General features: G+C 51.4%; 10 protein-coding genes across 10 annotated transcripts; 4 read left to right on the forward strand and 6 right to left on the reverse strand.

Annotated features, from left to right (window-relative positions):
* Positions 1-302: 302 nt before the first annotated feature.
* Positions 303-2,278, forward strand: N7533_001922 (heat shock factor family protein; the record flags this gene model as incomplete). Its single annotated transcript, XM_057098572.1, has 6 exons — positions 303-619; positions 679-777; positions 842-909; positions 967-1,310; positions 1,380-1,449; positions 1,497-2,278. 6 exons carry the CDS (start codon positions 303-305, stop codon positions 2,276-2,278), a joined length of 1,680 nt encoding a protein of 559 aa, XP_056963708.1.
* An 828-nt stretch (positions 2,279-3,106) lies between these two features.
* N7533_001923 (DUF3245 domain-containing protein) lies at positions 3,107-3,813 on the reverse strand (the record flags this gene model as incomplete). The annotated part of the gene is made up of 2 exons (XM_057098573.1): positions 3,107-3,575; positions 3,635-3,813. The coding sequence occupies 2 exons, from the start codon at positions 3,811-3,813 to the stop codon at positions 3,107-3,109; spliced, it is 648 nt and encodes a 215-aa protein (XP_056963709.1).
* A 571-nt stretch (positions 3,814-4,384) lies between these two features.
* Positions 4,385-8,466, reverse strand: N7533_001924 (ATP-dependent RNA helicase; the record flags this gene model as incomplete). Its single annotated transcript, XM_057098574.1, has 3 exons — positions 4,385-7,462; positions 7,514-7,816; positions 7,909-8,466. 3 exons carry the CDS (start codon positions 8,464-8,466, stop codon positions 4,385-4,387), a joined length of 3,939 nt encoding a protein of 1,312 aa, XP_056963710.1.
* Positions 8,467-9,318: 852 nt separating this feature from the next.
* N7533_001925 (uncharacterized protein) lies at positions 9,319-10,140 on the reverse strand (the record flags this gene model as incomplete). Its single annotated transcript, XM_057098575.1, has 1 exon — positions 9,319-10,140. One exon carries the CDS (start codon positions 10,138-10,140, stop codon positions 9,319-9,321), a length of 822 nt encoding a protein of 273 aa, XP_056963711.1.
* A 146-nt stretch (positions 10,141-10,286) lies between these two features.
* N7533_001926 (uncharacterized protein) lies at positions 10,287-12,201 on the forward strand (the record flags this gene model as incomplete). The annotated part of the gene is made up of 2 exons (XM_057098576.1): positions 10,287-10,948; positions 11,010-12,201. 2 exons carry the CDS (start codon positions 10,287-10,289, stop codon positions 12,199-12,201), a joined length of 1,854 nt encoding a protein of 617 aa, XP_056963712.1.
* Positions 12,202-13,199: 998 nt separating this feature from the next.
* On the reverse strand, positions 13,200-14,380 carry N7533_001927 (60S ribosomal protein eL13; the record flags this gene model as incomplete). Its single annotated transcript, XM_057098577.1, has 6 exons — positions 13,200-13,445; positions 13,487-13,633; positions 13,710-13,868; positions 14,050-14,096; positions 14,217-14,250; positions 14,378-14,380. 6 exons carry the CDS (start codon positions 14,378-14,380, stop codon positions 13,200-13,202), a joined length of 636 nt encoding a protein of 211 aa, XP_056963713.1.
* An 811-nt stretch (positions 14,381-15,191) lies between these two features.
* On the reverse strand, positions 15,192-16,451 carry N7533_001928 (uncharacterized protein; the record flags this gene model as incomplete). The annotated part of the gene is made up of 1 exon (XM_057098578.1): positions 15,192-16,451. The coding sequence occupies one exon, from the start codon at positions 16,449-16,451 to the stop codon at positions 15,192-15,194; it is 1,260 nt and encodes a 419-aa protein (XP_056963714.1).
* Positions 16,452-18,172: 1,721 nt separating this feature from the next.
* Positions 18,173-21,215, forward strand: N7533_001929 (uncharacterized protein; the record flags this gene model as incomplete). Its single annotated transcript, XM_057098579.1, has 2 exons — positions 18,173-18,872; positions 18,943-21,215. The coding sequence occupies 2 exons, from the start codon at positions 18,173-18,175 to the stop codon at positions 21,213-21,215; spliced, it is 2,973 nt and encodes a 990-aa protein (XP_056963715.1).
* Positions 21,216-21,488: 273 nt separating this feature from the next.
* Positions 21,489-22,592, reverse strand: N7533_001930 (uncharacterized protein; the record flags this gene model as incomplete). The annotated part of the gene is made up of 1 exon (XM_057098580.1): positions 21,489-22,592. The coding sequence occupies one exon, from the start codon at positions 22,590-22,592 to the stop codon at positions 21,489-21,491; it is 1,104 nt and encodes a 367-aa protein (XP_056963716.1).
* Positions 22,593-23,202: 610 nt separating this feature from the next.
* arp6 (actin family protein) lies at positions 23,203-24,712 on the forward strand (the record flags this gene model as incomplete). Its single annotated transcript, XM_057098581.1, has 4 exons — positions 23,203-23,593; positions 23,683-24,385; positions 24,448-24,510; positions 24,574-24,712. The coding sequence occupies 4 exons, from the start codon at positions 23,203-23,205 to the stop codon at positions 24,710-24,712; spliced, it is 1,296 nt and encodes a 431-aa protein (XP_056963717.1).
* Positions 24,713-24,831: the final 119 nt, after the last annotated feature.

A 24,831-nucleotide genomic window follows, 5' to 3' on the forward strand; every position in this document is an offset into this window, starting at 1 on the left:
ACCTCGCCTCTCTTTTCTCTCCTTCAGCCCCTCTTTCTTTCCCTCAATTTTGCTGGCGCAATGATCGGACTGGTGTCGATGCTACCGTGTTGATCTGCACGTTGGCCTTCCGCGATAATTATCTTCCTTTTTTCCCACGTTCTCCCGCCCACGAGCGCCCCCAACGGTCGACCCCCGATCGCGCGTCCCGAACTTCTCTCGTCCCGATCGCTCTGAGGTGACGACAAGCTTCGCATTGGCGATCGCAAGCTTCTCGGCCTGCTCGACCTTCCTCCCTTGATCCTCCTCCCCGATCTCGCATCATGAGCAGCCTCGCCGATCCCCCCTCCTCTCGGAACGCTTTCGCCGGGCCTGCAGATGCCCCCGGTAAGACTCGAAACCTCCCGGTTCTCCCCTCATCTGCTCAACATCACGCCGCGATGGAGATCACTCCTTCATCGCCTGCGACTGTCGGGGGCCCTGTTCATAGCAGCCCCGATGCCGACCGAACCGGCCCACCCAACACCAATGGCTCTGAAGTCGGTACACCGAACAATCCTCCAAACCCGGCCGTTGGAGCTGCAGCCGCAGCTCAGCAGCCCAAGGTCGTGCAGACGGCCTTTATCCATAAGCTCTACAAGTATGTGATTGTGGTCTAAAAGGTACACGCCAAGGAATAGCTACTAACGTTGAGCCCAGTATGCTGGAGGACTCTGGTATTCAACACTTAATATCCTGGTCAAGCAGCAATGATAGCTTCGTCATGTCTCCCACCTCGGAGTTTTCAAAAGTTCTTGCGTCAGTCTCCATGAATCGCATCCATCCTTTCAACCGAGATGCGGGGTTGCTAACCTCCCGATAGCCAATATTTCAAGCACACCAACATTTCTTCCTTTGTGCGGCAGCTCAACATGTACGGGTTTCACAAAGGTTTGTCGCGATCTCTAAGCAGGCTAGTCTGGAGCAATGGCTGACATTGATCTACAGTGAGCGATGTGTTCCATACCGGTTCGCCAGACTCTGCGCTGTGGGAATTTAAACACGGCAACGGCAACTTCAAACGAGGCGATCTGGTTGGCCTGCGAGAAATCAAACGTCGCGCATCCCGACATGCGCTGATCCACCGCGACTCCTTCCCCAGCCACAAGGCCGCTACCTCTCAACCAGGCACTCCAGCTGAACCCGTCCCGGATGCAGCTGAAGCGAGATTGATGAATCTCGAACACACTCTTTACGATATGCACAATCGCCTGATCCGAGCCGAGGAGGGCAACGTGGCCCTTACCTCCAGGTGCCAAAATATGGCGGAGGGTCTCTCAAAATGCTATCAGGTACGCGCATGATCTTTTTTTTTTCCACTTTTTTTTGATCACGGCGTCGCTAATTGGCCATCTCAATAGTGGACGCATTCAATCTCACGCTTTCTGTCAGCGGTTGTACCTGACCGGGAGAGCCCTCTATATCGTGATAGTATGTTCCGTCGCACTTCCCAGCGAACCCCGCTAACAAGGTAATAGTATCCAACATGCAACGAGAGGTCGAGAAACAGATTGAAGCGGTCTCTCAAGAGCCTCTCCTGCCACCCCGCCAACCTTTTTTCAGCAATATTGCCCATGAGGCCGTTCCACCCTTATCCCCTCGCCAAATGCCTCAGGACGACGGTCGACGTCAATCTATGATGGACCCCTCTCGATCAAACATGATCCGACCCCCTGTACCTCCACACCTCGCCGTCTCACCCCGCCGTTACGGTTCCATCGGGGGTGCCAATGCTTCACCTAATTATAACCGCCCTCAGCCTCCAACAGTCGCTGTACAACAACCAACCCCTCACCCTTTATCAATCTCAACTCCCCCAGGACCGAACATGGCCCGCCGCCACACGTTCGCAGACATCCGACAGCACGACTGGCCTCCTACCGGAACCTCACCTTTCCCTCCCGGCAACGCGGGCAATGGGCCATGGCCTCCTTCTCCACACAGACCACCCGCCTCGAGCGATCAGCAAGTCCGAGATGTACTAGCCCAATACGACATGAATGCCCCTCGGCGTCTGCAAGCCGAGTCGCGCCATGCGACACCCCCCGCAAACGCCGAGCCTTCTCCATCGATGCTCAGCACCGATAATGGCTGGTCACTGGGAGGGTCGAGGTTCCCTCGCCAAGAATCATCCTTACCTGCAACGCGCCGATCCAGCATGGCCAGCAATGTCCACTCACTCCTTAACCCCGCCGATACCGCCGAGCGACCCGACGAAGATCAATTGGAAGATCATCGAAAGCGCAAGCGATTGGAATGAAAACTTTGAAACATCTTGAGCAAAAAATCTCAAAAAACACAAAAATCTATATCTTGGAGATCATCCGCGCATCGAATCAAGGTGATCAGCCAGCCTTATTACCGGCGTCCCGATTCCCTCACCATCCGCGCAATTGGACTCAACTTTGGCCCAACGTCAGGCCCAACAAAATCGACAGAACCCGGCATTATGCCCATTCTTGGACAACAATATGTACACTTGAAACAGCCAAGCCCCCCTAGATTCCAACCCTCTTGGAGAGAATCTTGGGAACCTCGGAACCCAGCCCGTGGCCCGTGGAGCCTGTTTCTTTTGCGTTTGTAGATGTTTTTACATCCCCTTATTTCCACTTTTCCCCTTCCTTCTTTTCTCCCCATGGAGATTCCAGACAGAGGCGATGCAGTCGACGCGAGCAAGTGGACGCGACGAGAACAAAACGGCTCTGGGTTCATACCATCTTCTTTTTTCAGACATACCAAATTTTATATACCCCTGGGGTCGGGCGGATCGAAATCGAACTCGAAATCAAAATCGAATCGAAAACATCGTGTGGCATCTAGAAGAGATTGGAATGCAATGTTTTGTATTCTATACTCATACTCAGGCTTAAGTTGCCCACTTAATTATTTCAATGAGACACTTTTGTGACTGCGTCTATCAGTAATAGCCCTCCCTTAGGCTAGAGTAGTAGTAGTACCCTCGAGGCTGGATAGGAAGGTACCTATAAATCATACGCACTGCGATAAGCCGTCCAGCAGCAATTTCACAGCGCTTGGGGGAAATGCACAAGAAGAACTGCATGAAGCAGAAAGAGATGGCACCGCAGAATCACCTCTTCTTCTTCTTACTAGCCCTCTGAGCCAAAATCTCATCCAAGTAACTCGTCGCCTTCTTCCTCCCCCTCGCAGCCTTCGTCTGTTTCAAGCTCTGCTCCCCATTCAACGCATCCCCCGCAGCACCATTCTCAGCCGATACCGTGGTCGAAGTCGAAGGCACCGCCCGAGAAGAAGAAGAATTCATCTTCCTCCTCTTACCAACCGTAGCAGCCCTCCCTTCCTCCTCATCATCATCCTCATCCTCAACATCCGCCGCCGCAGTCGGCGCCGAGCCCGACGCAGCCGCATTTGCAGCAGCATTCTTCTCCCTCAACGCCTTAGCATCCGCCTCCTTGGCCTTCATAACCTTCTCATAATTCCGGCCCAACAACTGTTTCCGCAGAATATCATTCGAGCTCAATTCCTTGCGATTCCAGCTTCCATCTGCTGCTTTTTCGGGGAGCGGGGCGCCGACTCCGAGGCTGTTATAGACGTTAGTAGAGAACTGGCCCTCTTTATCTGCGTGGGGTTGGGGACTCACGTCTCCGGTACAGCGGTGAAGATCTCATCTTCTTCTTGTTGGAGTTCGGAGTCTGTTTTTGTTGGTTCGTCGTTGTCGTCTTGGGAGGGGAGCCAGGAGGCGACGAGGCGTTGGCTGCGGGATAGGGCGACGTTTGCGCGGTTGAGGATTATGTCTGATTCGGATTTTGAGAGGGACATTTTTGCTGAGGGGCGTGTCCTTCTCTGGGTTATTTGGTCGTGCTGGGAGGTTGCGCGCGAGGCTTCTGGGCTTTTTTTTTCGATTCTGCCGGTGGGCGATAAGATTGTGAAGGCGGTGACGTGATCACATCTGCGAACTATAGGAAGGCGGCCGATGGTATTTATGGCTGTATGATGGGATTATTTGGAGGACATCTGGAAGAGTAAATTACTTTGTTGGAATATTTGTACAGTCAGGAGGGGTCTATGGTACATAATACATTATGGGACACTATACATCGGTGGATCCCAGTGTTCCCGAGTCCCTGTCGAATAAGTTCGCGTGATCTACATCCACATCTTCATCGTCCTCGAAGAGAGCGTCATCCCACAAGGTCAGAGTATCTGAGAAAGAATCGGCGGGCGCCATATTGCGGTCGCGATCGAGAAGTTCCTTGACTGATTCAGCGAGAGTGATGTAGAGGGTTTTCCGGTCTTGCCAGTAGGCGACTCTCTTGTTGTAATTAGGTGGCAGGGCGACTCCGCTAGCCAGGGTGTCGTAGGCAGTATTCAAGCACTGGAGAGGTCCAAGTTAGTAATTTAGCACTGATGGATTCATTGGATTGAAGCTGGGAAGGCTCGGATTGAAGTTTGGAGCAGTCGGTCCACTTACAAGATTGATGGCCTTTTGTAGCTCGATTAGGATTCGGGCTGCTTCGTGCTTGTCGACCATTGCTTTCTCCGTGTTGATGTCGAGGTCCAGCCATGAGTCCATGAGCATCTCCTTCTTGTTCCAAGTCAGTCTGCCGCCGAACATGCTCGTCATCAATGGGGAGACGAGGGTGTTCTCGATCATGAATGGGTCTGCCGAGGTCGTTTCCACCTTGGAGCTGTATACAGTCAGGGATCTCGGCGGTGTCTTGAATGTACGGCCTGCCATGACCACGCTGCGTGGGTGGATCATTGAGCGCGAATCGTAGTCCGTGGCAAACCGGAAGGTTGAGGGTCTCGGTCCTGCGATGCGCGGGAAGAGGCAGTGTAGCAGGAGTGCTTTGATGAGCGGGGTGTGGTGGGAGTTGGTATTCAGTCTCTCGCCGCCAATTTGTCCTAGATTATCATATCTGGAATGCACATTTGAGAGAATCATATCTTGGTGCAACTGGTCAAACACATGCTTGGTTGTCCGAAGCGTTGATTTGTAAGAGTTGAACCAGATCATGTTTTCCTTGGCATATTTCCTTGCTTGGGCTTGGCCTTGTTCATGATGGATCTTCCGAACAGCTCTAAACGCATTGAGCGCACTTATATGATCGCTGGAACTCCCGTCGGCGAATTCAACGCACGAGGCTTGGATCAACTTTCTGGTATCGGGATCCGTACTGCGGATGAAGATCGAGGACTGCATTCCGGTACATGCCAGAATGAGCAGTGGGTCCAGACAACGGAAAATGATACCCAACATGACCAGCTTGGCCAGGTGGGGAGGTAGAGCTAGCTGGGAAATCAGGTTGCCTAAAGGGGTGATGTTTTCATTCTCGTCCAGTGCCTGGAGCCGTTTCAAGGATTCCACGTTCGCAAGCACCTCATCGTTGTTGGGCGGTTCGATGGTTCCGGCAAGTAGTTCTGAGATTGATGAGTTACCGGCAAACCCTTTCGCACGTAAGCATGTATCTAGCAAAGAACCTCGAAGCATTTCCGGTATCGGGGTGATTCGAAGAGTGTCATATCGCCGTTTGGTTCCGATGTAGTAGTAGTCTCCAGCCTGGACTCTGCCAACTCGCCCAGCTCGCTGTTTGGCATTGGACTGCGTGGCCCAGCAGTTGGCCAGCCGACTGCAGTGTCTTTTTTGATCGACGAGCAGTTGGTTCACTTTCCCGCAGTCAACTACGTACTTGATATCTGGGATTGTGACAGAAGCCTCGGCAATATCCGTCGACAGGATGATCCTCCGGCAGTCGCTTGGTACGTCAAGGTCCAGTTTTTCTTGCTCCTCCGGGAGTTGGGAGTGCAGAATACCGATTCTGAAACGATTTTCATCCGACATGTCAAGGTCCATTTCAATTCCATATGACATGAGACGACTCTTGACCTCCTGGATATGACGCAGACCTGGAAGGAAGCAGACAATCGATCCAGATGTTGTTGAGGAAAGAATATTAAGAATCGTCGCGGTGTAGAGACCGAAGGGCATCTGAAGATCCTCTTCGGCCGACACGAGGCGGGAAGATACAGGTTCACCAGTAGAGGTCGTCTCCGTCGGTTCTTTCGATGCGGTTTCTCCAAATTGAGCGTAGTGTGTTTCCAAGAACTTCTTAGACTCTTTCTCGGTCAGAAGCCCCTGCAATTCAGAGGCGTATGGAGAAGAATTTACATCATCGAGTATTTCGTCAAGATAATGATGCTTCACTGGATATTGGCGACCTGGAATCGCGATATGAGGTGCATAAATGCGTGACCCGTCTGGCCCCTTGAAATGGAAGTAATCAGAGAATAGATCGGTGTCCACTGTTGCGCTCATCAAAGTAATCTTGGGGGCTTTTCGACCAGTCTTCTGGTAATTTCGAACCAACTTCCTCAGCAGAAGCATGACAAAGTCAATTCCGATGTCTCGCACGTGAACTTCATCGATGATGATGTGAGAGAAGTATTCAAGATTGTCAATTGAGTATTGCAGGATTTTCAAAAGAACCCCTGTCGTGCAGAACGTGATATGCGTGTTTTTGGAAACCTTACGGTCGTGACGAACAATGTAACCAACTGTTCCCCCGATGGCTTCATTTCTTTCTTGGGAAAGCCTCTCCGCCAGACGGTGAGTGGCGAGGCGCCGAGGTTGGGTGCAGAGGATATTACAGTCGCCCCCGACGCCCCGGTCAATTGCATCATCCAAGATCATCTGAGGGACCTGCGTAGACTTTCCAGAGCCGGTCTCAGCAACAATTATGCTGAAAGGATTATTGTTGACAAGATCTAGGACTTTCTGTCTGAATTTTGTGATTGGTAGATCAGCCACTTTTGACCGGATATTAAGCAATTCCGGACTCTGCGACTCGCGCAGCTTTTCCAGGGCCTCCTTGAGCCTTTCCGAATGATGTTTGCTGTGGTGGTAGGAGCGAAAATCCCTTGAGAGTTTGGGCAAGTAATTTCCGAAATTCGGTCCAAGGGCAGCCTGCGTTTTTTTCATGTCTTGCAAAGCCGCAAGTAAGTTGTTTCGGAAGTGCCCCATCATATCAATCAGATCGTCATCTGTAGTAAGCTTAATAAATGCCCGATCTGCGGGATCTCTCTTGCTGGCAGGGGACGCTTCTTCGGCGCGGGTTTCCTGCTCAGTATTGGGTTTGTCCACCGTGACGACCTTTTCGTGTGAGACGGTATTCTTTGTCGACGTAGCTTCGTTTTCTGGGAGAGACTTGTCCTTTGGAAGATTTTGAGGATTTAGAACCTCCTCTGCGGTGTTGAATTTAATCGCCGTAATAGCCTCCTTCTGCAAGATAGCATTATCTGTCAACGGAGCTTCATTTTCCGAGAGAGACTTGTTCGCTAAAGCCTTTTCAGAATTTAGAACCTCCTCAAGTGCGTTGTCCATACGTTCCCACAGGCCCTTCCGATACATCTCCGCGAACAAAGCAAGGCGTGCGGCTTGTATACTGTGCGACATGAGTTGGCAAAAGGACTATTCAAAAAACAGTCAGGACAAAATCTTGGTAAGTTGAACATAACATACCCCTGCTTTAGACTTAGCCCCCATAGTCGGTTGGCCTGGTATGGTGAGGGAGACGAAGTATAGAAAGTCGTCGTCTTCCAGTCTTCCTTCGCTAATTTGTAAAACCCCCTTTTTATGCATGAATAAGAAACGAGCAAACAAGTCCGCGCCCAATTCGATTGGGTTTGCAGCGCCCTTTTCCATACAAGGAATCATATTTTCCAAGGTTTGTTTCACCGTGGGATCGGAGTTCAATTCTTCCCAAATGGAGGTTGACCGAGCTACATTATAAAACTCCTCGGTAGCTCGTTTTACTGCGTTGGACTTTTTAACCGCAAAAAATGTTAGTGAATCATAGGCCAAGTAATCAGATTCAATACATGAAAACCTACTTTTCTATATGCGTCCGCAGTTACAGAGATATTTGTTTCGTTGAAAGAAAAGGAAATAGAGCATTCCAAACGAGGCGTATGTTCCTGCTGTTTGTATGCTATTTCAAGGCGGTCCAAGAATATCTCGTTTATCAACAGCCAAAGCATGGTTTTTTCTATTTTTTTCATGCGGTTGCTTATCTTGCGCTTCCCTGGGGCGTTCGTATACTCCTGTGACACGAGCAGTTTTTCACCTGCACTGATTGCTTCGTTCTTCTGCGCGGGCTCGTCGAATGTACTTGCGTCTGCAATGGATTTCACTTTGGCCGGAGTAGAAAAGCCTCGAGTTCCAGAACAGGGATTCGAAATTTCCCCTACACCAATTGTCGACCGTATAACATTTCCAACTCCGCCATTGTTGTCTCGAATCGTCACGGCCGTTGACGGTCTGCGGGTCGTATGCACGTTTCGTCGAGGACGAAGCAGCGAGGCGATTGGACTGACATCGCGGGGGAGGGGTCGCGAAATGGAGCGAATTCCGGGGTGATTTGGTATTTTCTTGATATCCCGGATGTAAGCATAGGCGTTTGCTCTTGTGGTCATTTTGTATGGTTGAACCTCCGCGCGGGCTGAAAGTCAACACGCCCAGGCGGCTCGGGATCGTTGGTTTTAAGAATGCATTCGAGCTCCTAGCGAGCTAGAAGTGAATAACAGCCTATGTCATATCGAGCCCTGTCGCGTGCGAGGTGCCCAGAGGTGCTGAGATGTGGGAGGTCGTCTGGGGAAGCTCAAAAAAAGTCGAGACTCCCCGGCCCTTTTGCGCGGCGGCCCGCAGGTCTTGGCATCATGCGGCGTACCTCCGCCCAATCGCATTGGAGTGTTGCGAATACCTAGGTATATTTGTATTGCTTGAGTGGGATGAATGGGAAAAATATTTAATTCATAGGCTCTAAGGTACTTAGCATCCCAAAGAGGAATCCTGACGCCCTCCAAGTTCAAGTTAGTTCCCACTACGTAATTCCAAGACTAACTAGGTACTACCTCCCTAGTAAGTAGTACTAGTATATATTCAACCTCAATGAGAGAAAAACTTCAAGCCCTAGAGTTCTATCGAGCCTTGGAGGGTTTAACTTGACACGACCTGCCAGTAAATCTATTCCAAAGGTTTTCAGGTACTACTAGTAAAAACCTATTAGGTAGGTAGATAGCTCCCTTCGGTTCGGAATTTGAAAATACTAGTAGCCTGCACGTCTAGACTCAGGACCGAGAAGAAAGCCTAAATGGCCTCCTTGAAGGAGTCAAGAAAATCATCAAGTCATGAAAAATTTCTACTATGTACAGTCGTCTATTTATATACCATCTATGGCATAATTTGAACACGTGCTTCCCTTAACCACCTCAAAGTATGCAACGTAGGGTATAAAAGCCAAACCGAGTGCTAATCGAAAATGCCAGTTACGCCGCTGCCTCCTGTTCATGCTTGACCTTCAACTTCTTCTCGGTCTTCATGAACTCGCGAATCCCGACAGGAATATCAGAGAACAAGTCATCGCCCTGGTTCGGCGCCGGCCAATTCGTCTCGCTGCCCCCGCCGTCATCATCCATACTCAGACTGGGCGGTTCCGCAGATCCGGATGTGCTTTGTCCAGGACTGGGACTCTTCGCCTTGGCATTCGCGACAGTCGCAGCCCATTCTTCCATCTCGTCGCGGAATCCGTCCCAGACGCAGTTGACACAGCCGCTCATGCAGCAATTTTCGGGTTCTTCGGGGCGAGGCGGGATCGGGATGCCGTTGATTCTCTTCCACTGTTCTACCGGTGGTGCTTCGCCGGGTTTGTAACGTGATTGCCGACCCGGTCCTGCAAGGGGCGTACCGAAGACAATTGCCATCCTCTCTTGCGGTGTTTTTGCTTCGGCCAGCGTTGTCGGGGCCGGTTTGTCCTCGGGTTGGGCCTGGGCCTGGGCTTCGGGTTGGGCCTCGGTTGAGCGCTCAACGAGTGCACGACCGTGATAGGGAGATGGCGTGTTCAGGATTACAGCATAGTATCCCGAAAAAGGGTATGCCTGGTCTGATTTGGCGATGTTTACAGAACCCTTGTTGTCTTGGTTCTCTTGAGCGGCGGGTTGGGCCTGGGTATGAGCGCCCTTGCGCCGCGGGGTCGAAAGGAAGACATGGGGCCGGTTTGTGAGAGATGATGGTCGAGGACAATGTGATAGGTGAAAAGGAACGACTTTCGCCCTCCGGAGCGAGTGCCTGCCCGCCGAAAGACACTCCATTGCTATGTGCGAAAGAAAGCAAGTTTGGAGGGGAGGGAGAAATGACGATTAAGTCATAGTTGCAAACAGTGCAAACAACGTTGTTTACTCCCGCGGGATTGCATTCGCGCGGGACCGAGAAACGTGCATGCATCAACTCGTCAACAATGCTGTCGCCTCCAAAACGCCGAAAGACTGGCGACCGGTCGAGTGTCGCTATCAGCGCATCGCAGTCTAGGGAAGCGCTTGAAGATAGGCGTTCTTCGCCCAGTCGGCCCTCCTTCCAATCGCCTACCAAATCCAGTCTCGCCAAATCGCATCCCGATGTTCTCGAACGCGCGCTTAGCAGATCTCCTGTACGACGACCGGTGAGTCGGGGGACTCACGATAGCTTGGAAAATGAGTCGGATACGAGGGGGTTTCGTCGCAAGGCTATGAGGCCGTCTTTGGGTCCCGGCAGCCCATTAAAGGCGCCGCGAATGTCTATCGGTGGCGCGACAATCCTCTCCTCGCCCAGCCGACGCGCAAGTGCCATTGAAGCCTTTGCGAAACCACCGCGCAGAATGTCCACGAAAAGAATAAATCCGTCAGACTTCATCTTTGGATCTCCGATGCCTACCCGGCCTGCAGATGCAGATACACCGGAAGGACAGCTCGCACAAGAACTGGGCGGCAGTGCGACCAGGGAAGAAGACGACGCACCAATTATCGAAGCGGGTTTTGACGGCGCATTTGACGAAGACTCTCTCGAACCAGAACTCCCACCTACACCAACACAACTAGGCCTTGAAAAGGCACCCCGATCGACCCAGGGGACTACTAAGCAGTAGTCCCAGCATGAGGCATGAAAAACGAATGAAGCGACGAGCAACAGACGCTATCCACGGAAGTCCTCTCAAATCAGCAAGGTTCCGAGACCCAAGCCCTGACGAAATCGAAAGCGAAAGCCCAGACGACGCGATCAACATCGAGGACGGGCTGTCTGCCGCCGCAATCGAGAAACGAAAAACCCGGCGCAAACTCGCGGCGGAACTCCAACAGCTCAAGAAAGACGTCGCAGATTTAACAAAGTGGACCGGCGAAATCGAGTCCGGAACCAGTAACCTGGAACAAGACGGAAGAGAACTGAGCAGATTCCTCGCCATGCTCACAGAAGAATCCTCATATATCAATCGGCCAACGGCCCGCAAAGCTCCCACGCCAATATCATCCCTCCTCTCAACGCTGCTCCCCTTTTCCACAAACATCCCCCGTCCCAATCAACAAGCCTCGCCTCTACCAACAAACCCATTCGCCTTGAAAGCGTCTTCACAGTCAAAATCCTATCTCACAGTCTTCGCCCCGTTGACACTAACCACCCAAACAAGCCACACATTTAACTCAAACACCCTCCTCGAAACCCATACCCTGAAATTCACGGCCCCATCTCCATTTCCACGCGCTCTATATAACGTCTCCGTCGTCTACGAAACAAACCCCGAACACCAAACAATAACCTCCATCTCTGTCCCCACAGCCGACAGCAAAAAGCGACAAGTCCCCGAGACCCTCCGCCGCTGGATCGACACCCGCCTCGCCAACCCCCTCCTAAATCTCGACGTGGCCACGTTATGCTGGGCCATAAATCGGTATTGGGAAGCATCTCTCGCGCGCGCGCAGCTATGGGCGCACATTGAGAAAAAGTACGGCCGCCCAGGACTCAATGATAAAGGACATGAAAAAGATCATGCCCCGCAAGACGGAGTCATCACGCTTTCTGAACTGCGACGACTAGTTCCCCACCTCGAGCGAAATACCATGGTCATTAATTCCGGTTCGGGAAGTATGAAGCCGCGGATCCTTCTGTCGAATGTATTGACTATCGACGACTGGACTGGCGAGCCACAGCTCCGGCCTGAATTGAGCGTGGCGGTTTCACACGGTGAAGCGGGGAGGAAGATTGATACCGAGGCGAAGAGGTTGTTTCACGGTCTTTTGTCGGAGCATGATGTTGGTGCTGCGCAGGGGTTGGTTGGGACTATGCGTGCGGATGTGATTCTGCGGGCTACTGATGGTACTCTGGGGGTGTTTTTGGGATCATGATTGATTGATTGATTGATTGATTGAATTGTCTTTCTTGCCCTTTTTTGTATTCGATTTTAGCGTTGGCGCGGGGTTTGGGGTTTGGGACTTGGGTGGGTTTGTAGCCAGATACCATATAGGAATTACTGAATTGATTCAAAGGACTATATCACGCATTTGTTGCAGATTATGCATGAAGTGGAATATACAATTCACTCAAGTCTGCCAGTGGATGTAAGGGCGTCTTGAAATGACGTATGTTTAGTTGTAGTAGATTATGCGGGGCGAGAGTTGAAGTAACGTTGTGAAAGGTATTAGATTTACTCCAAGTCCTAGCAGTAGTACGTCACTTGAACTTTCATCCCTCGGTGCTGGATGCTGTACTCAATTCAATCACTACTGGTACTCTGGTAACCATGTTGAAACATAGGGTATGTAAGACTACTATATACGTATGACGTCTTGAATCTCAGAGATAACTTCATTCACAACTTGAAGAGACTACTACTTCGCATAGCGTAGTGGCCATGACATGAAGCCATTCCCTTCCGCTTATACGGGTCCAAAATCCATCCCCCCCCAACACCAGGACAGATCCATACAAAGACCGCAAAACTTTTCTTAGTTTCTTTGCTGCAGACCGGGTTGATGTTGGCAACCGGGAGTACCGAAACGAACGAATATAAAACACCAACACCTAGCGCGGGTAAAGAATTTCGCAGAGAAAAAAAGAGAGAAAAAGTTTTTGAGAAAAATTGGGCGGTTTTGCATTTCAAGGATCTTCCGAGTTTCTTTTTTAGAGACAAAAAAGGGGAGGGGGTTTCATATGTAGGGGGAGGAGGAAAGAGGTTGGAAATTCAGTTTTTTGAAAAAAAGAAAAGAGGGGAAAAAAGAGCAAACCACGCCATGCCACAGTAAAACACTTTATTCTCTCCCTCTCTCTCTTTTTATAGTCCTTGATCCGAAAAACCGACCCGATCATCATCATCAGCACGAGACAGAAAAAGAGATTAACACATTTATTTCTTGGCGTTGGCCTCCTCCTCAGCCTTGGCCTTGGCGCGGGAGGCACGCTTGCCGGCGTGGCGGGCCTCGGCGCGGGAGTCACGGAGACGGCGGTAAGCAGCCTCCTCACCCTTGGGGAGGGAGTCACGCTTGATCTCGGTGACGGCCTCGGCGAGGGAGGGGTTGGTGATGGGGAAGGTGGCACCGACGCGGGTGGCGAGACCCTCACGGTTGCCGTCGGCAAGAGCAGCCTTGACGGCCTTGACGTCCTCGGCGGAGGAGTCGAGCTTCTTGAACTGACCGCTCTTGCGGGGAAGAGGATCAGACGGGCCTTGTAGTCCTTAAGGCGGGCGACGTTGGCGACCAGAGACTCCTTCGAGTAGTTGGTGCGGCGGTGGTCGACGGAGATACCGACGGTGGGGGCGAGCTTCTTGGGAATGCCAGCCTCCTATAACAAAGAAAAAAAAAATCCATAAGCCTATGTCTTTTCAAGATCGGGAATGTTGCAATGGTGTCGAATTTACCTTGAGCTCAGCGAGGGTGAAACCACGGCCGGCACGGACACGGCGGTTGTACTTGACGGTGGGGCATCGCACAACGGGACGCAGCTTGTCGACGGGGCGGGGAGCAACCTGGGCAGCCTTGGCGAGACGGTTCTCACGACGACGGTGCTTGCGGCCGGGCTAAAACGATCGAGAAGGTTAGTCTTTCAATTCGGGTTCGAGATGGCGATTGTTCCCCGGACGAAAAAAAAAATCCCATTTCAGGACCGAGTCGAGTTTTGTCGAGTCGTTCGGCGAGACTGAGGGGAGGGTGGGATGTTTTTTTTTCGTTCAGGGAAGAAAGGGTTTCCAATAGTCGTACCTGGTCGAAGTGCACGCGAACACGCTTCTGCCAATCCTTGCGGAAGTCTATTGAAAAATCATTAGCACATTGAATTTCCCTCGAATCGGGTCGCAAATTGCAACCAGTCGATTTACTCTGCCACAAAGTAGAGCGCAATAATAGGTATCGCCGCAGGGATCACTCACGGTTCTTCTGAATCTGGTTGTTGTGCTTGATCGCCTATATCACGAAGGTTTCCATCAGTCTTCAATGTTCCCCGACAATATCATATCCACGAGAATTCCTCCAACGAGCGTATTGTGTCGTCCAATTCATCTTCGCAGTTCAGGATTCGAGGGGAACGCACCATGGTGACGGATGGGGATCGAGCCGGGTGTGGTCGTCGGAGGGTTGCTGGTCAAATCTCCCTTCAAGCGGCAGAAACTGAAGTGCCTATTTTTCGTGTGGCCGCCGGCAGCCACTCACCGCTTCGCTTAGCGAGCCCTAACTAGACTCAATTAGGATATCTGCCAGTGGCTGAGTAATCCTGTCCGTTTCGAGACTAGCGTGCGGAAATGCGGCTCCAACGAGATAAAAAGTGATTGAAGTGTAAGCTTTGCCGTGGGGTCAGGTACAGAATGTAAAAAGGTGTTCTAGAGAGGAAAAAAGTGAATATTTGTTAAACCATCAGATTGATTCTAATCCTAGTGTACAGCCATGCAGGATGCATTCTGAATAAACTCCATTCTAAAACTCACATTGCCCCAAAGGGCTCCTCGGCCGTACATGGTGGGCCTATCAATCAAGTTGATAGGTCACAGAACAGCCTCCAAATCCAGATCCTGTGAGTATAGATAATCAAGACAAAAAAGCAACCAGTTTTGAACGCCGATTCCAGGTGAAATGTAGCCATGGACTGTTACCAAGACCCTGCGAGTACAGATAACAGTATCAAACAAAGCGAAGAAAAAAAAGAGAAAAAGAGAAGAAAAAAAACATCGCGGTCGCTATTTCAAAACAAATTCAATGTCGTCAAACATTCATCAATCGTATCGGTTCCCATCTGGGAAAGCAAATCGTAACAAGTCTCAGCCAGAGGCGGAGAGATGCCAATACCAGGTCATGAATCATATCCAGTCGTGTGGCACAAGCGTCGGGCTCGTGCAGGGAGTGGGGTAGTCTTAGGTTTCAATTCCGAGACCCACTCCGCCATTCGTCCTGGATCTCTTCGCAGACCCGGTCTGGCTAGAAGTAGCCTTGCGCTTGGTGGATTGGCCGCGTTCCACGCCAGGTTTCTTGACCTGACCAAACAGCTTGGTTTGGAGCAGTGTGCTGGTCTTTGGGGCGGTGGAGCGCATGTGGGAGTGTCGGGTAGTCATGCCCTCTTCTTCAGATTCGGCGGCAGACAGAGAAACAGTGCTGTCGCTATCGTACTGCTGTTGTTCTTGCGATCCCTGGGCGGGGGTCATGTAGTGACCACCTTGGCGAGCAGAGCGCGCTTGTTGTGGGGTCATAGGAACTGACGAGGGAGCGCCATAAGAGTTGTGAGGTTCATGCAGACGGTTCGTAAATTTGTCCGCAAAGAGAAGGGCTGCCAGTCCATCGGGAGCTTCTCCACGGCAGATGGTCTGCATTTCGCTCTGCATACCGGGAGAAAGACAACCGTAGTTGTAAATTTGGGAGAAGTGTCGGCGGTTGTCTTCAATGCGGCGTTTCAACATCTCATTCTGCTCGCCCAACTCCACTGATCTCGTCGTGGCATCGTCGATAGCCCGCTTGGCATTCCGAAGACGGCGGTCCAAAAGTGTATTGGCACCTTCCAACTCCTGTGATCGCTGGAGGGCAGCAAGATACTCATCTGTGGAGACAGACTGGGAGGGTCTGGGGGTGAGGGGATCCGCAGGGCGGGAGCGGTTGCGATATTCATCGCTCTGGAGAATCTCAACTTCACGCTTGGCAAGCTTCTGTTCTACTTCAGCACGCTCAATAGCCTTGTTGCTGGCAAAAGAGGCCAGACTATTCTGTAGCTTGAAGTGTAAAGCATTCATGCGGGCCTCTTGAGCTACCGCGAGAAGTTCCTTAGCGATCGTGCGCAGTTGAGCCTCGTTGGCATTGTCAATATCCTCGGTGGAGGGAAGATTCTCGGAGGCGCCATAGGCGTCGCACAAGGACTTATCCAGGTCAACTGGAGTGATGAGAGATGGACTGAGAGAGCGGGAATGAGAGCCACGCAGCGGAGCGCCGGGGATCTGGGTGGAGGGTGGCGGAGTCATGTCGGATGATGAAAGAGGTGGCGGAGACGTGAACTTCTTGTCTGAGTGGGAAGATCGGGCCTTGATGATCGGGGCGCTAAGATCTGGCGATGGAGAAAGAGTGGCCCGTCTGGCTGGGGTTGCCGGGACAAGAATCTCGGCGGGAGCAGCGAGGGGAATTTGAGACATGGCCGATGAGTAAGTCGTGGAGAGAGATGAAGTAGTCAAAGGTGACTCAAGGGGCCAGCCGTGGGGATTTGGAGGGGGATCCTCGCACTGGAATGGTGGGTTAGTTTATCGCTATCGATAGAGAAAGTGGAGGAGCCATTGAAAGGCGGTCGGGCGCATACCGGAGAAGAGATAGAGGGGAGAAGGGGGAGGTGTGATGATTGCGCAAAGTGTGTCAGAGTCAAGGGTGTGCGGAGTATTGGAAGGGGAGTTGGAGTGGAAGGGGGAAGGGGAAGAAAGGGCATAAATGAGAGGGGATTAATGATATCGTGGAGGAGGGGGCTGGGAACGGCAGTGCGAAATGCGGCTGGGGGACTCAACCATGTGACACTGTTAACCAATCAAAAACTCGGATCAACCGCCAAAGGGACCCACATTCCCCGATGCGGCTTGGTGTACCGATCGACGCTTCCATTTTGGTGGTAAACAGGCTGCGAACGACGGGGTTGGACTGGCAACCGATAACCTCAGCTGAACAATACCATTGCATCACTGTCCTTGCTTTGTACAGATTATTCTGTGTTGATTACCCAGTATCCAGTATCCAGTATACAGAATACGCTATATATTTATGTATACCCCCATTGCAATGGCTGGGATTTCGAACATTCTTCGACCATGCCTAAGAATGCCGGTACCTGAATAGATACCTAGGTACCTGATCGGCCTAGTACGGTCTCAACCCATGAACCTTTAAAACTTCCAGGTGGAATGCTTCCTGGAATGGAATACTACCTGACAGCCACTGGAAGGAATGGCTCTGCAGATAACCCTACTAGTACGATTAGTAATTGCAAGTGGTAGCAAGTGGTTGGGTTGATGGTGGAAATATATTCAAGAGCAATACCATTAAATAATATATACACACTTTGGGAAAGTCAATGGCCTCAGCTTCAGCTAGCAGCCTTGCAATAATACCACGAACAGGAATAACTCTGGCAATAACCACCTGGGCATGGAATACGTCATTAAGCGAGGATCCTAGTACTAGTACTACTAGAACCTAGGTAGTCATAGTAGTTAAAGATCAACCTTGGACATGGCTCACCATTCCTACATCCTGATAGTAGTAGACGTCCCGTTCGATAGTATGGAGTAGTCCAAGTTCAGAAGTTCACGCAAAATACTTTTAGTTCCTTTCACTTGAGCAGCCTTCTCAGACCGGCCACTCCGGCCTCCTCTGCAGCTAGCCCATTTATCAACTGGACAAGTACAGCACAGCTGCATGGATCCGCATTTCATGGATTGCCCAGTCATTTGAACAACAGTCCACCAAAACCATAGATCTCTTTGTTCTGCAACTACCCGAGCATATTGTCTTACCATCGGATCATGATTGTCGTAGATATCTGCAAGCTCCCTCTGGTATGGCTGTTTATAGAAACAGTTGATGCCTGAGGCTGCTATCGCGGAAATAAAAGTAAACAATCAGATCTCCAATAATTTAGCTTCGATCAGTTCCCCATCTGGTAATCCCCAGGGGTGAGAGAATCTCCGAATTGTCATGAAGGTGGGCCTGCCACTTTTTTCATCCGAACTCCTTTTGCTTTTCCCCCGCCTTTCACATTCTTGATTCTGCACGGACATCGTTCGGTTTTTCTGACGTGTGGCTCTGTTCCTCACCTGGCCCACGTCCTAATTGAACCAATCTCTCTGATTGCATAGAGAACAGAGACGCCAACATGGAGAGCCCGCCCAAAATAGCTACACGCCCACCGAGTGGAATTCCACGACCGGTCTCGAGATTGCCCTTGCCCACCACCACCGCGTCGAAGTCGATCCGCCCCTCACCGTCACGAGATCGCCTACAAGCCGATCCTGGTCTTGACCATAGCCGCCTACGACGACCCTCGTACGAATCGCTCCTCAAACCACCTTCGCGTTATTCATCCCCATCGAAAACCCGTGACGCGGTATCCCCTGCGCCAAACTCACCCGCCGGCCGATTAGATGGAAACGACAAGCTAGAAGATGCGAGCTTGGTGGGGGATGAAGATGGCCAAGAAGCTCGCGGCCGTGTTCGACAGATTCACCCATCGCTATCAGACCGAACAGTCGAGACGATATCGGCTATTCCCCCATCTCCGGCATCAGTGAGACGACAGTCTAGTTTCTTCAATGAATCCAGCCCGATGCGCTCTCCCTCCAAAACACCATCGAATGTCTCCAATTACTCCAGATCACCGTCGCGATCATCCTCAGGCCAGACGGAAGGAAACGAGTTCCTATCACAACCTGTATCCAAGCTCCGCTTGCCGTCTCGGAACCGCCTCTCGATCGCATCATCTACACCCCTGTCACCAAACAAGACCTCGGCTGCCGTTGAAAGTCCGTCAAGAATGAAGGCTCCATCGACGAGACACAGCATGGCATTTGGCGGTGGTACCACTGAGGCGAGAACGCCCCTCAAAAAGGCATCGCAGGATACACTCAATCATAAATCAATTGCTAGACCATCCTTGGCACGACCCTCCGCAGGAAAACCAGCCCCGAAGCCTGTCAAGACTGATATGGGTCCCCCCCGAACGTCCACTCAATGTTCGGAAGACCAGGAAGCCCCAGACAGAGTCACCATCAGCAATGAGATCGCCGTCAACCGCTTCCAGATACGTTTCCGCGGCATCCAACTTCGCAGATGAACTTACACCCGAGCAACAAGCGGAGCATGAAACCAGGAAGGCTTCAAAGTCATCGAACGCCCTACGTGACACCATCGCCAAGGCCAAGGCAGCTCGAAAGGCAGCCGCAAAGAGTGATACGAATGACGAGAAGGAACCTGCACCACAAGTCAAGCCCGCAGATTCATGGGGTACCATTGACGAAGACCCTTTCAATCAGTTACCCAAGGGCTCCAACCCCGGCGTCATACGAAAACGCGTGGAAGGTGCTCGTACCTCGGGCACATTGAATATCGCCGCCCTTTCCCTAACAGAGATCCCCCAGGAGGTGATCGATATGTACGAATTTGACCCCGACGCAACAAACTGGTTCGAGAATGTGGACCTGGTCAAATTCATCGCAGCAGATAACGAACTCGCCGAAATCTCCGATGCTACATTCCCAGACGTGGACTCAGAGAATCTTGACCCAGAGCGGGACGAACGAGCGCCTCAATTCGGCGGGCTGGAGAGTTTGGATCTCCATGGCAATGTGCTGCAGAGCCTTCCAATGGGTATCCGGCAGTTGCGGCAACTGCGCTCTCTCAACCTCTCCAACAACTCCTTTGATATGGAGAAGATCGGAATTATTTTCGAGATCCCGACTTTGGTGGATTTGAAACTTGCAAATAACAAGTTGGAAGGATCCTTGACGGGAGAGATCGGCCGCCTTAACCAAATAGAAGCGTTAGACCTCCGCGGTAACGCTCTCACATCATTACCAAAGGAACTTGCTCAATTAACAAACCTCAAGTTGTTGGATGTTGGCGAAAATCAGTTGACATCGTTACCTTTTGCCGCGTTGAGCAAGGTTCCTCTGCGAACGCTCAATGCACCTAAAAATGCATTGCAAGGCACCCTCATCCCGGAATCTGTCGACGTTCTTGGAAATCTGCAGACGCTGAACGTTGCCGGCAACTCAATCGAAGTATTTGCTGCCAATGACAACCTGGCGTTGCCAGAACTGCAGAGTCTCTTCATCGGTATAAATCGCATTAAATATTTACCCCGCATATCCGGCTGGCAGTCTTTGGCCGTTCTCTCGGCGGAGGATAATGGCCTTGCGGAGCTTCCAGAAGGACTGGTGGGACTTCAGTCACTTAAGAACGTCGATCTTACCGGAAACAACATCACTCGACTAGATGAGAAGATTGGTCTTTTGGAAGGCTTGACATCTTTCCGAATTGCAAACAACCCACTTCGCGAACGCAAATTGTTGAGCATGTCTTCGGATGAAATTCTTCTGGCAATGCGCAGTCGTTGTGAGCCCGATCCCCAAGACACGGACGATGAAGGGTCTGTCGCGACGCAGTTTACGCTTGCCCCAGAGACGCCGGCGCTGGAGAGTGGCTGGCAGGTGAGAGCCGGTGGTCTTCTAGACAGATCTTATTCAGAGATGACCGAGCTGGAGACCTGGAAACTGGAAATGATCGACTTGCAAGAGATTCGCCGACTTGAATTGCAGCACAATGAAATCTCTCGCTTCCCGGTATCAGCACTGGAGATGCTTGCGGAGAATCTAACCGAGCTTGACCTTTCGCACAATCCTCTGGACAGCGCCGAGCTGCTGTCTTCACCCCTTGAGCTCCCAAAACTCCAAACACTCAACCTCAGCGCCGCTGGAATAACATCCATTGAATCTCTCCTGGCCAACCTGAAGGCTCCAGCGCTGAATGTCCTTGATGTCTCTAACAATCGACTGACAGGACCCTTGCCGCATATCCGCGAGATCTTCCCAGAACTAAAGTCCTTCCTGGTCTCAGATAATCGGCTCGTTAGTCTGGACTTTGAGGCTGCCCAAGGTCTCCAAGTTCTGGACATTAGTAACAATGATATTGAATCGTTGCCACCGAAGATCGGCCTCTTGGCTGCGGAGCGTTCCCCTCGTAACTGGGGCACTGGCTCAGCGTTGAGACGGTTCGAAGTCGCTGGCAATCGTTTCCGGGTTCCTCGGTGGCAGGTTGTTGCCAAAGGGACAGATGCTGTGCTGCAGTATTTGAAGGAGCATATTCCTGCTCAAGACATGCCTGAATGGGAAGAGGATGATGTCAATGCTGACGAATTCTAGAGCAAATGCCGCCGACGAATGGAAACAGGGGAACACTCAACACAGCCCAAGGCAATCGTCGATGGCCCCCTTTGTATAATAATTATCTTATCATCTTCTCTAGCCTGTACATAAACAAATATCGAATTTATTATGCCTTGAAATTCCATTATTGTTTTCCGGAGACTCCTTTGCATCTATCGGGTATATCAACTAGGTACAATCTCAACTCAACTCCAAGCTTCTCCTCTGTGGTGGTGTCATGCAGTGGTCCAGGTCACGGTGATGACGACCTCACTCATCAAGGAACTCGCCAATCTCCACCAAAACCTTAAGCCACGTCTTCTCCCAAACAAGATATTTATCCCCAGCACCCGTCGCCGCATCCCAAGGCCTCTCAAGCAAATTCGCAGCCATAGCAGCCTGATTGCGAATCTTGGACAAAAACCCCACAGCCCGCTCCCAATCATCCTCATACAAAGCCCCAGCAGCCTCATCAACAAGATCACTAACCGGCTCAAGATGAGACATCAGAATCTCCACCTTGCCAACGTCCGCCGCTGTAGCAAATTCCTCCACACCCTGCAACCGGTATTTAATCAAAGCCGGGTAAAACTGCGCAACGATCTTCAAAAGTCGGAGCGTAGACTTCTTGTGCTCTAGCTGCGCAGCCGTATCATTGTCGGAATCATCATCGTCCTCGTCCTCGTCCTCGTCCTCGTCCTGATCATGATCCTTCTCCTCCTTCTCTTCACCAATCATATCAAAGAAATCATCCTCATCCTCCGGATCCCACTCCTCAATTTCAGATACCGCATCCCGAACAAGATCCCTCCACTGCTCAACCCGCCTAACCACAAACCCAACAACGCCCTTCCCCGCAACGCCGCTCAAAGAATCACAAGCTTCCCAAACCCGCCCCGCTGCAACGGTAACAGTATCCTTCTCGCCCTTGGCCATCTCCTCCCGCTTATCCTTATCATTCTTCGCATCACTCTTCTCCGCAACACCCTTAACAACCGTAACCAGCGCCGCGAATTCCGCCAGCGCCCGCCGCGCAAGCACGAGGATCTCGGCCTGGAATGCGCGGGTGAATTCCGCGGGTGTGATGAGGAGAGCGGCTGTGACGAGGGAGGGGAGGACGGAGTCGTTTACGGCGCGGAGGACGGTTGTTAGGGCTGATGGGGTGAAGGGCGTTGTTATGGCCAGGAGGGAGAGCTTTGTTACTTGGGCGCGGAGGGCGGCGGAGGATGTTGAGAGGAGAGTGAGGGGTTTTGCGTTGGCGGATTGAGGGGTGGTTTGTGTCTGGGCCTCGGCGGCGCGGGCTGGGGTGAGGGTTTCTTGGAATTGGGAGAGGAGGGCGAGGGTCGAGGAGAGGAGGGTTGTTATTTGGGCCATTTTGGCGGGTGGTGGTTTTGTCGGGATGCTGTTGGGTTGTTTCGTGGGCTGTGGGCTGTTTGGGAGGTTGGTTTGTGAAGGGTTGGATTGGATGTTGGGGGGAGGAAATTGTATGGATCTTTTTTTTTGATCGCGGGGCTCTGTTAGGGCTGCGGGGTGGGGGTGTAAATTTCAAGGTTGGTATTTGTACAACATCGTATGGAAGGGTATGTGGATTGAGTATTTGGTAAAAAGAAGGAGATTTAGTTCTACAGTTAATATGAAATGTTAATTACTCTCTCCTTTAAAATCGCATACATAACAGATTAGTTCCTGTATTTCAAGGTAGTAAGTAGTAGTTTCATTGGCAGCCTGAGGCAGACAGACGCGCAGTCAAACACGACAAACATTTCAAGACCGCGTTCAAGCTGCCCTCGGAGCCAACTCGTCTTTCTCCGACTCTGCGAGTTTACTCTTGAAAGATTCCAATTTCCATTCAAACCCACGGGCAGAATCATGGGAACATCAAAGGCCCGCACCGCAGCAAAACCTGCCAAAAAGCCCGAACCAGAAGTCCCATCACGGCGCATCCCGCCGAAAAACCTTCATCATCGACAATGGCGCCTATACAATGAAAGCGGGCTATGCCTCCGATGCGACCTCCGCCGAAGAAGCCCTATCCGCATGCACCACGATTCCAAACTGCCTCGTCAAGACGCGCGATAATCGCATTGTGGTTGGTCCGCAGATATCCTCTACCGTCAACGACTGGAACGAGGCGATGTTCCGCCGGCCGGTGGAGAAGGGATATCTCGTGAATTGGGAGGCGGAGAGGGAGATTTGGGAGCAGTCTTTCTTCGAGGAGAAGGCTACGGCGCGGAATAAGGGTATTCGGATCCCGACGCCGGAAGATACGACGCTCGTGCTTACCGAGGCGCCGAATACCATGCCTGTTTTGCAGCGCAATACGGACGAAATGGTGATGGAGGAATGGGGCTTTGGCGGTTATGTGAGGTGCTTGGGTAAGTTATGCGAAATAAACCCCGGGAGTCGGTTGGTGAAGACGAAGGCGGAGGATCAGTACTGACGCTGACGCTGTCGCTATTTGTAGGCCCGACGCTCAACGCATGGAATGAGGTCCATTCATTATTTGGAGACCCGCTCCGCAAGCCCGAGACGGGTATCTTGCCTGCTGATTGCCTTTTTGTTGTCGACTCCGGTTATTCACATACGACCGTGACGCCCGTATATAGAGGACTCCCCATCCAGCGCGCGATACGCCGCCTTGACATTGGCGGCAAACACCTGACGAACTACCTGAAGGAGATCGTGTCTATGAGGCAGTACAACATGGTGGATGAGAGCTATATTATGAATGAGGTGAAGGAGTCAGTGTGCTTCGTGACCAATGATTTCACGACGGATATGGAGAAGACTTGGAAAGCGAACCTCAAGCGCCAGGCTGCTTCGGACGATAGTATTGTGGTGGACTTTGTGCTTCCGGACCCCAACGCGAACAAGAAGGGTTTCATGCGACCGCACGACCCTCTGTTGGAGGCGAAGAAGAAGAAAGGCGCGCTGTCCGGGCTAAGTTCTGAAATTCTTTCCGAGGATGTTTTGGTTTTGGGCAATGAGCGCTTTGCTGTTCCGGAGCTTTTGTTCCGCCCCAGTGATATTGGAATGAAACAGGCTGGAGTCCCCGAGATGATCCTGCAGAGTTTGTCTGTTCTTCCCGCTGGACTGCATGCTGCCTTTTTGGCAAATGTTTTCGTCGTCGGTGGTAATGCTGGGATCCCAGGCTTCATGGAGCGGCTGTAAGTTGTATTTTGCCTCGCTCTATTGGTGCTCAAATCACTGACTTTCCTTCATCTACTAGTGAAACCGAGCTGCGTCAAATTACATCATCCGAATGTGTCGTGAGAGTGCGCCGGGCTGAAGAGTAAGTACAACTGCTTTGTTTTGAATGTTTTTCTAGCTGCATCTGATACTAACTGGCAAACAGTCCCATCTGTTCTACATGGCTGGGAGGCTCCCGCCTCGCAACCAATCGAGAAGAGCTGAGCAGGGTTGCGATTTCCAGACAAGAGTATCAGGAATATGGATCTGGATGGGCTGGCCGAAGGTTCGCTGGGAACATTTGAATAATTCTGGTCGCGAAACTTGCAAAAGTTGGTTGTTTTCCGGAGTTTGGGGACTTTGTCTACTTAAAGACAAGTTGAAATGCATCTAAGATACCCTTTGTTTTAGTTATAGTGTTTAG

The sequence above is a fragment of the Penicillium manginii genome (genome assembly GCF_028828005.1).
Source record: "Penicillium manginii strain IBT 31320 chromosome Unknown utg000002l:1.0-5564898.0:1.0-5567710.0, whole genome shotgun sequence".
In the NCBI taxonomy this organism is placed as follows: domain Eukaryota; kingdom Fungi; phylum Ascomycota; class Eurotiomycetes; order Eurotiales; family Aspergillaceae; genus Penicillium; species Penicillium manginii.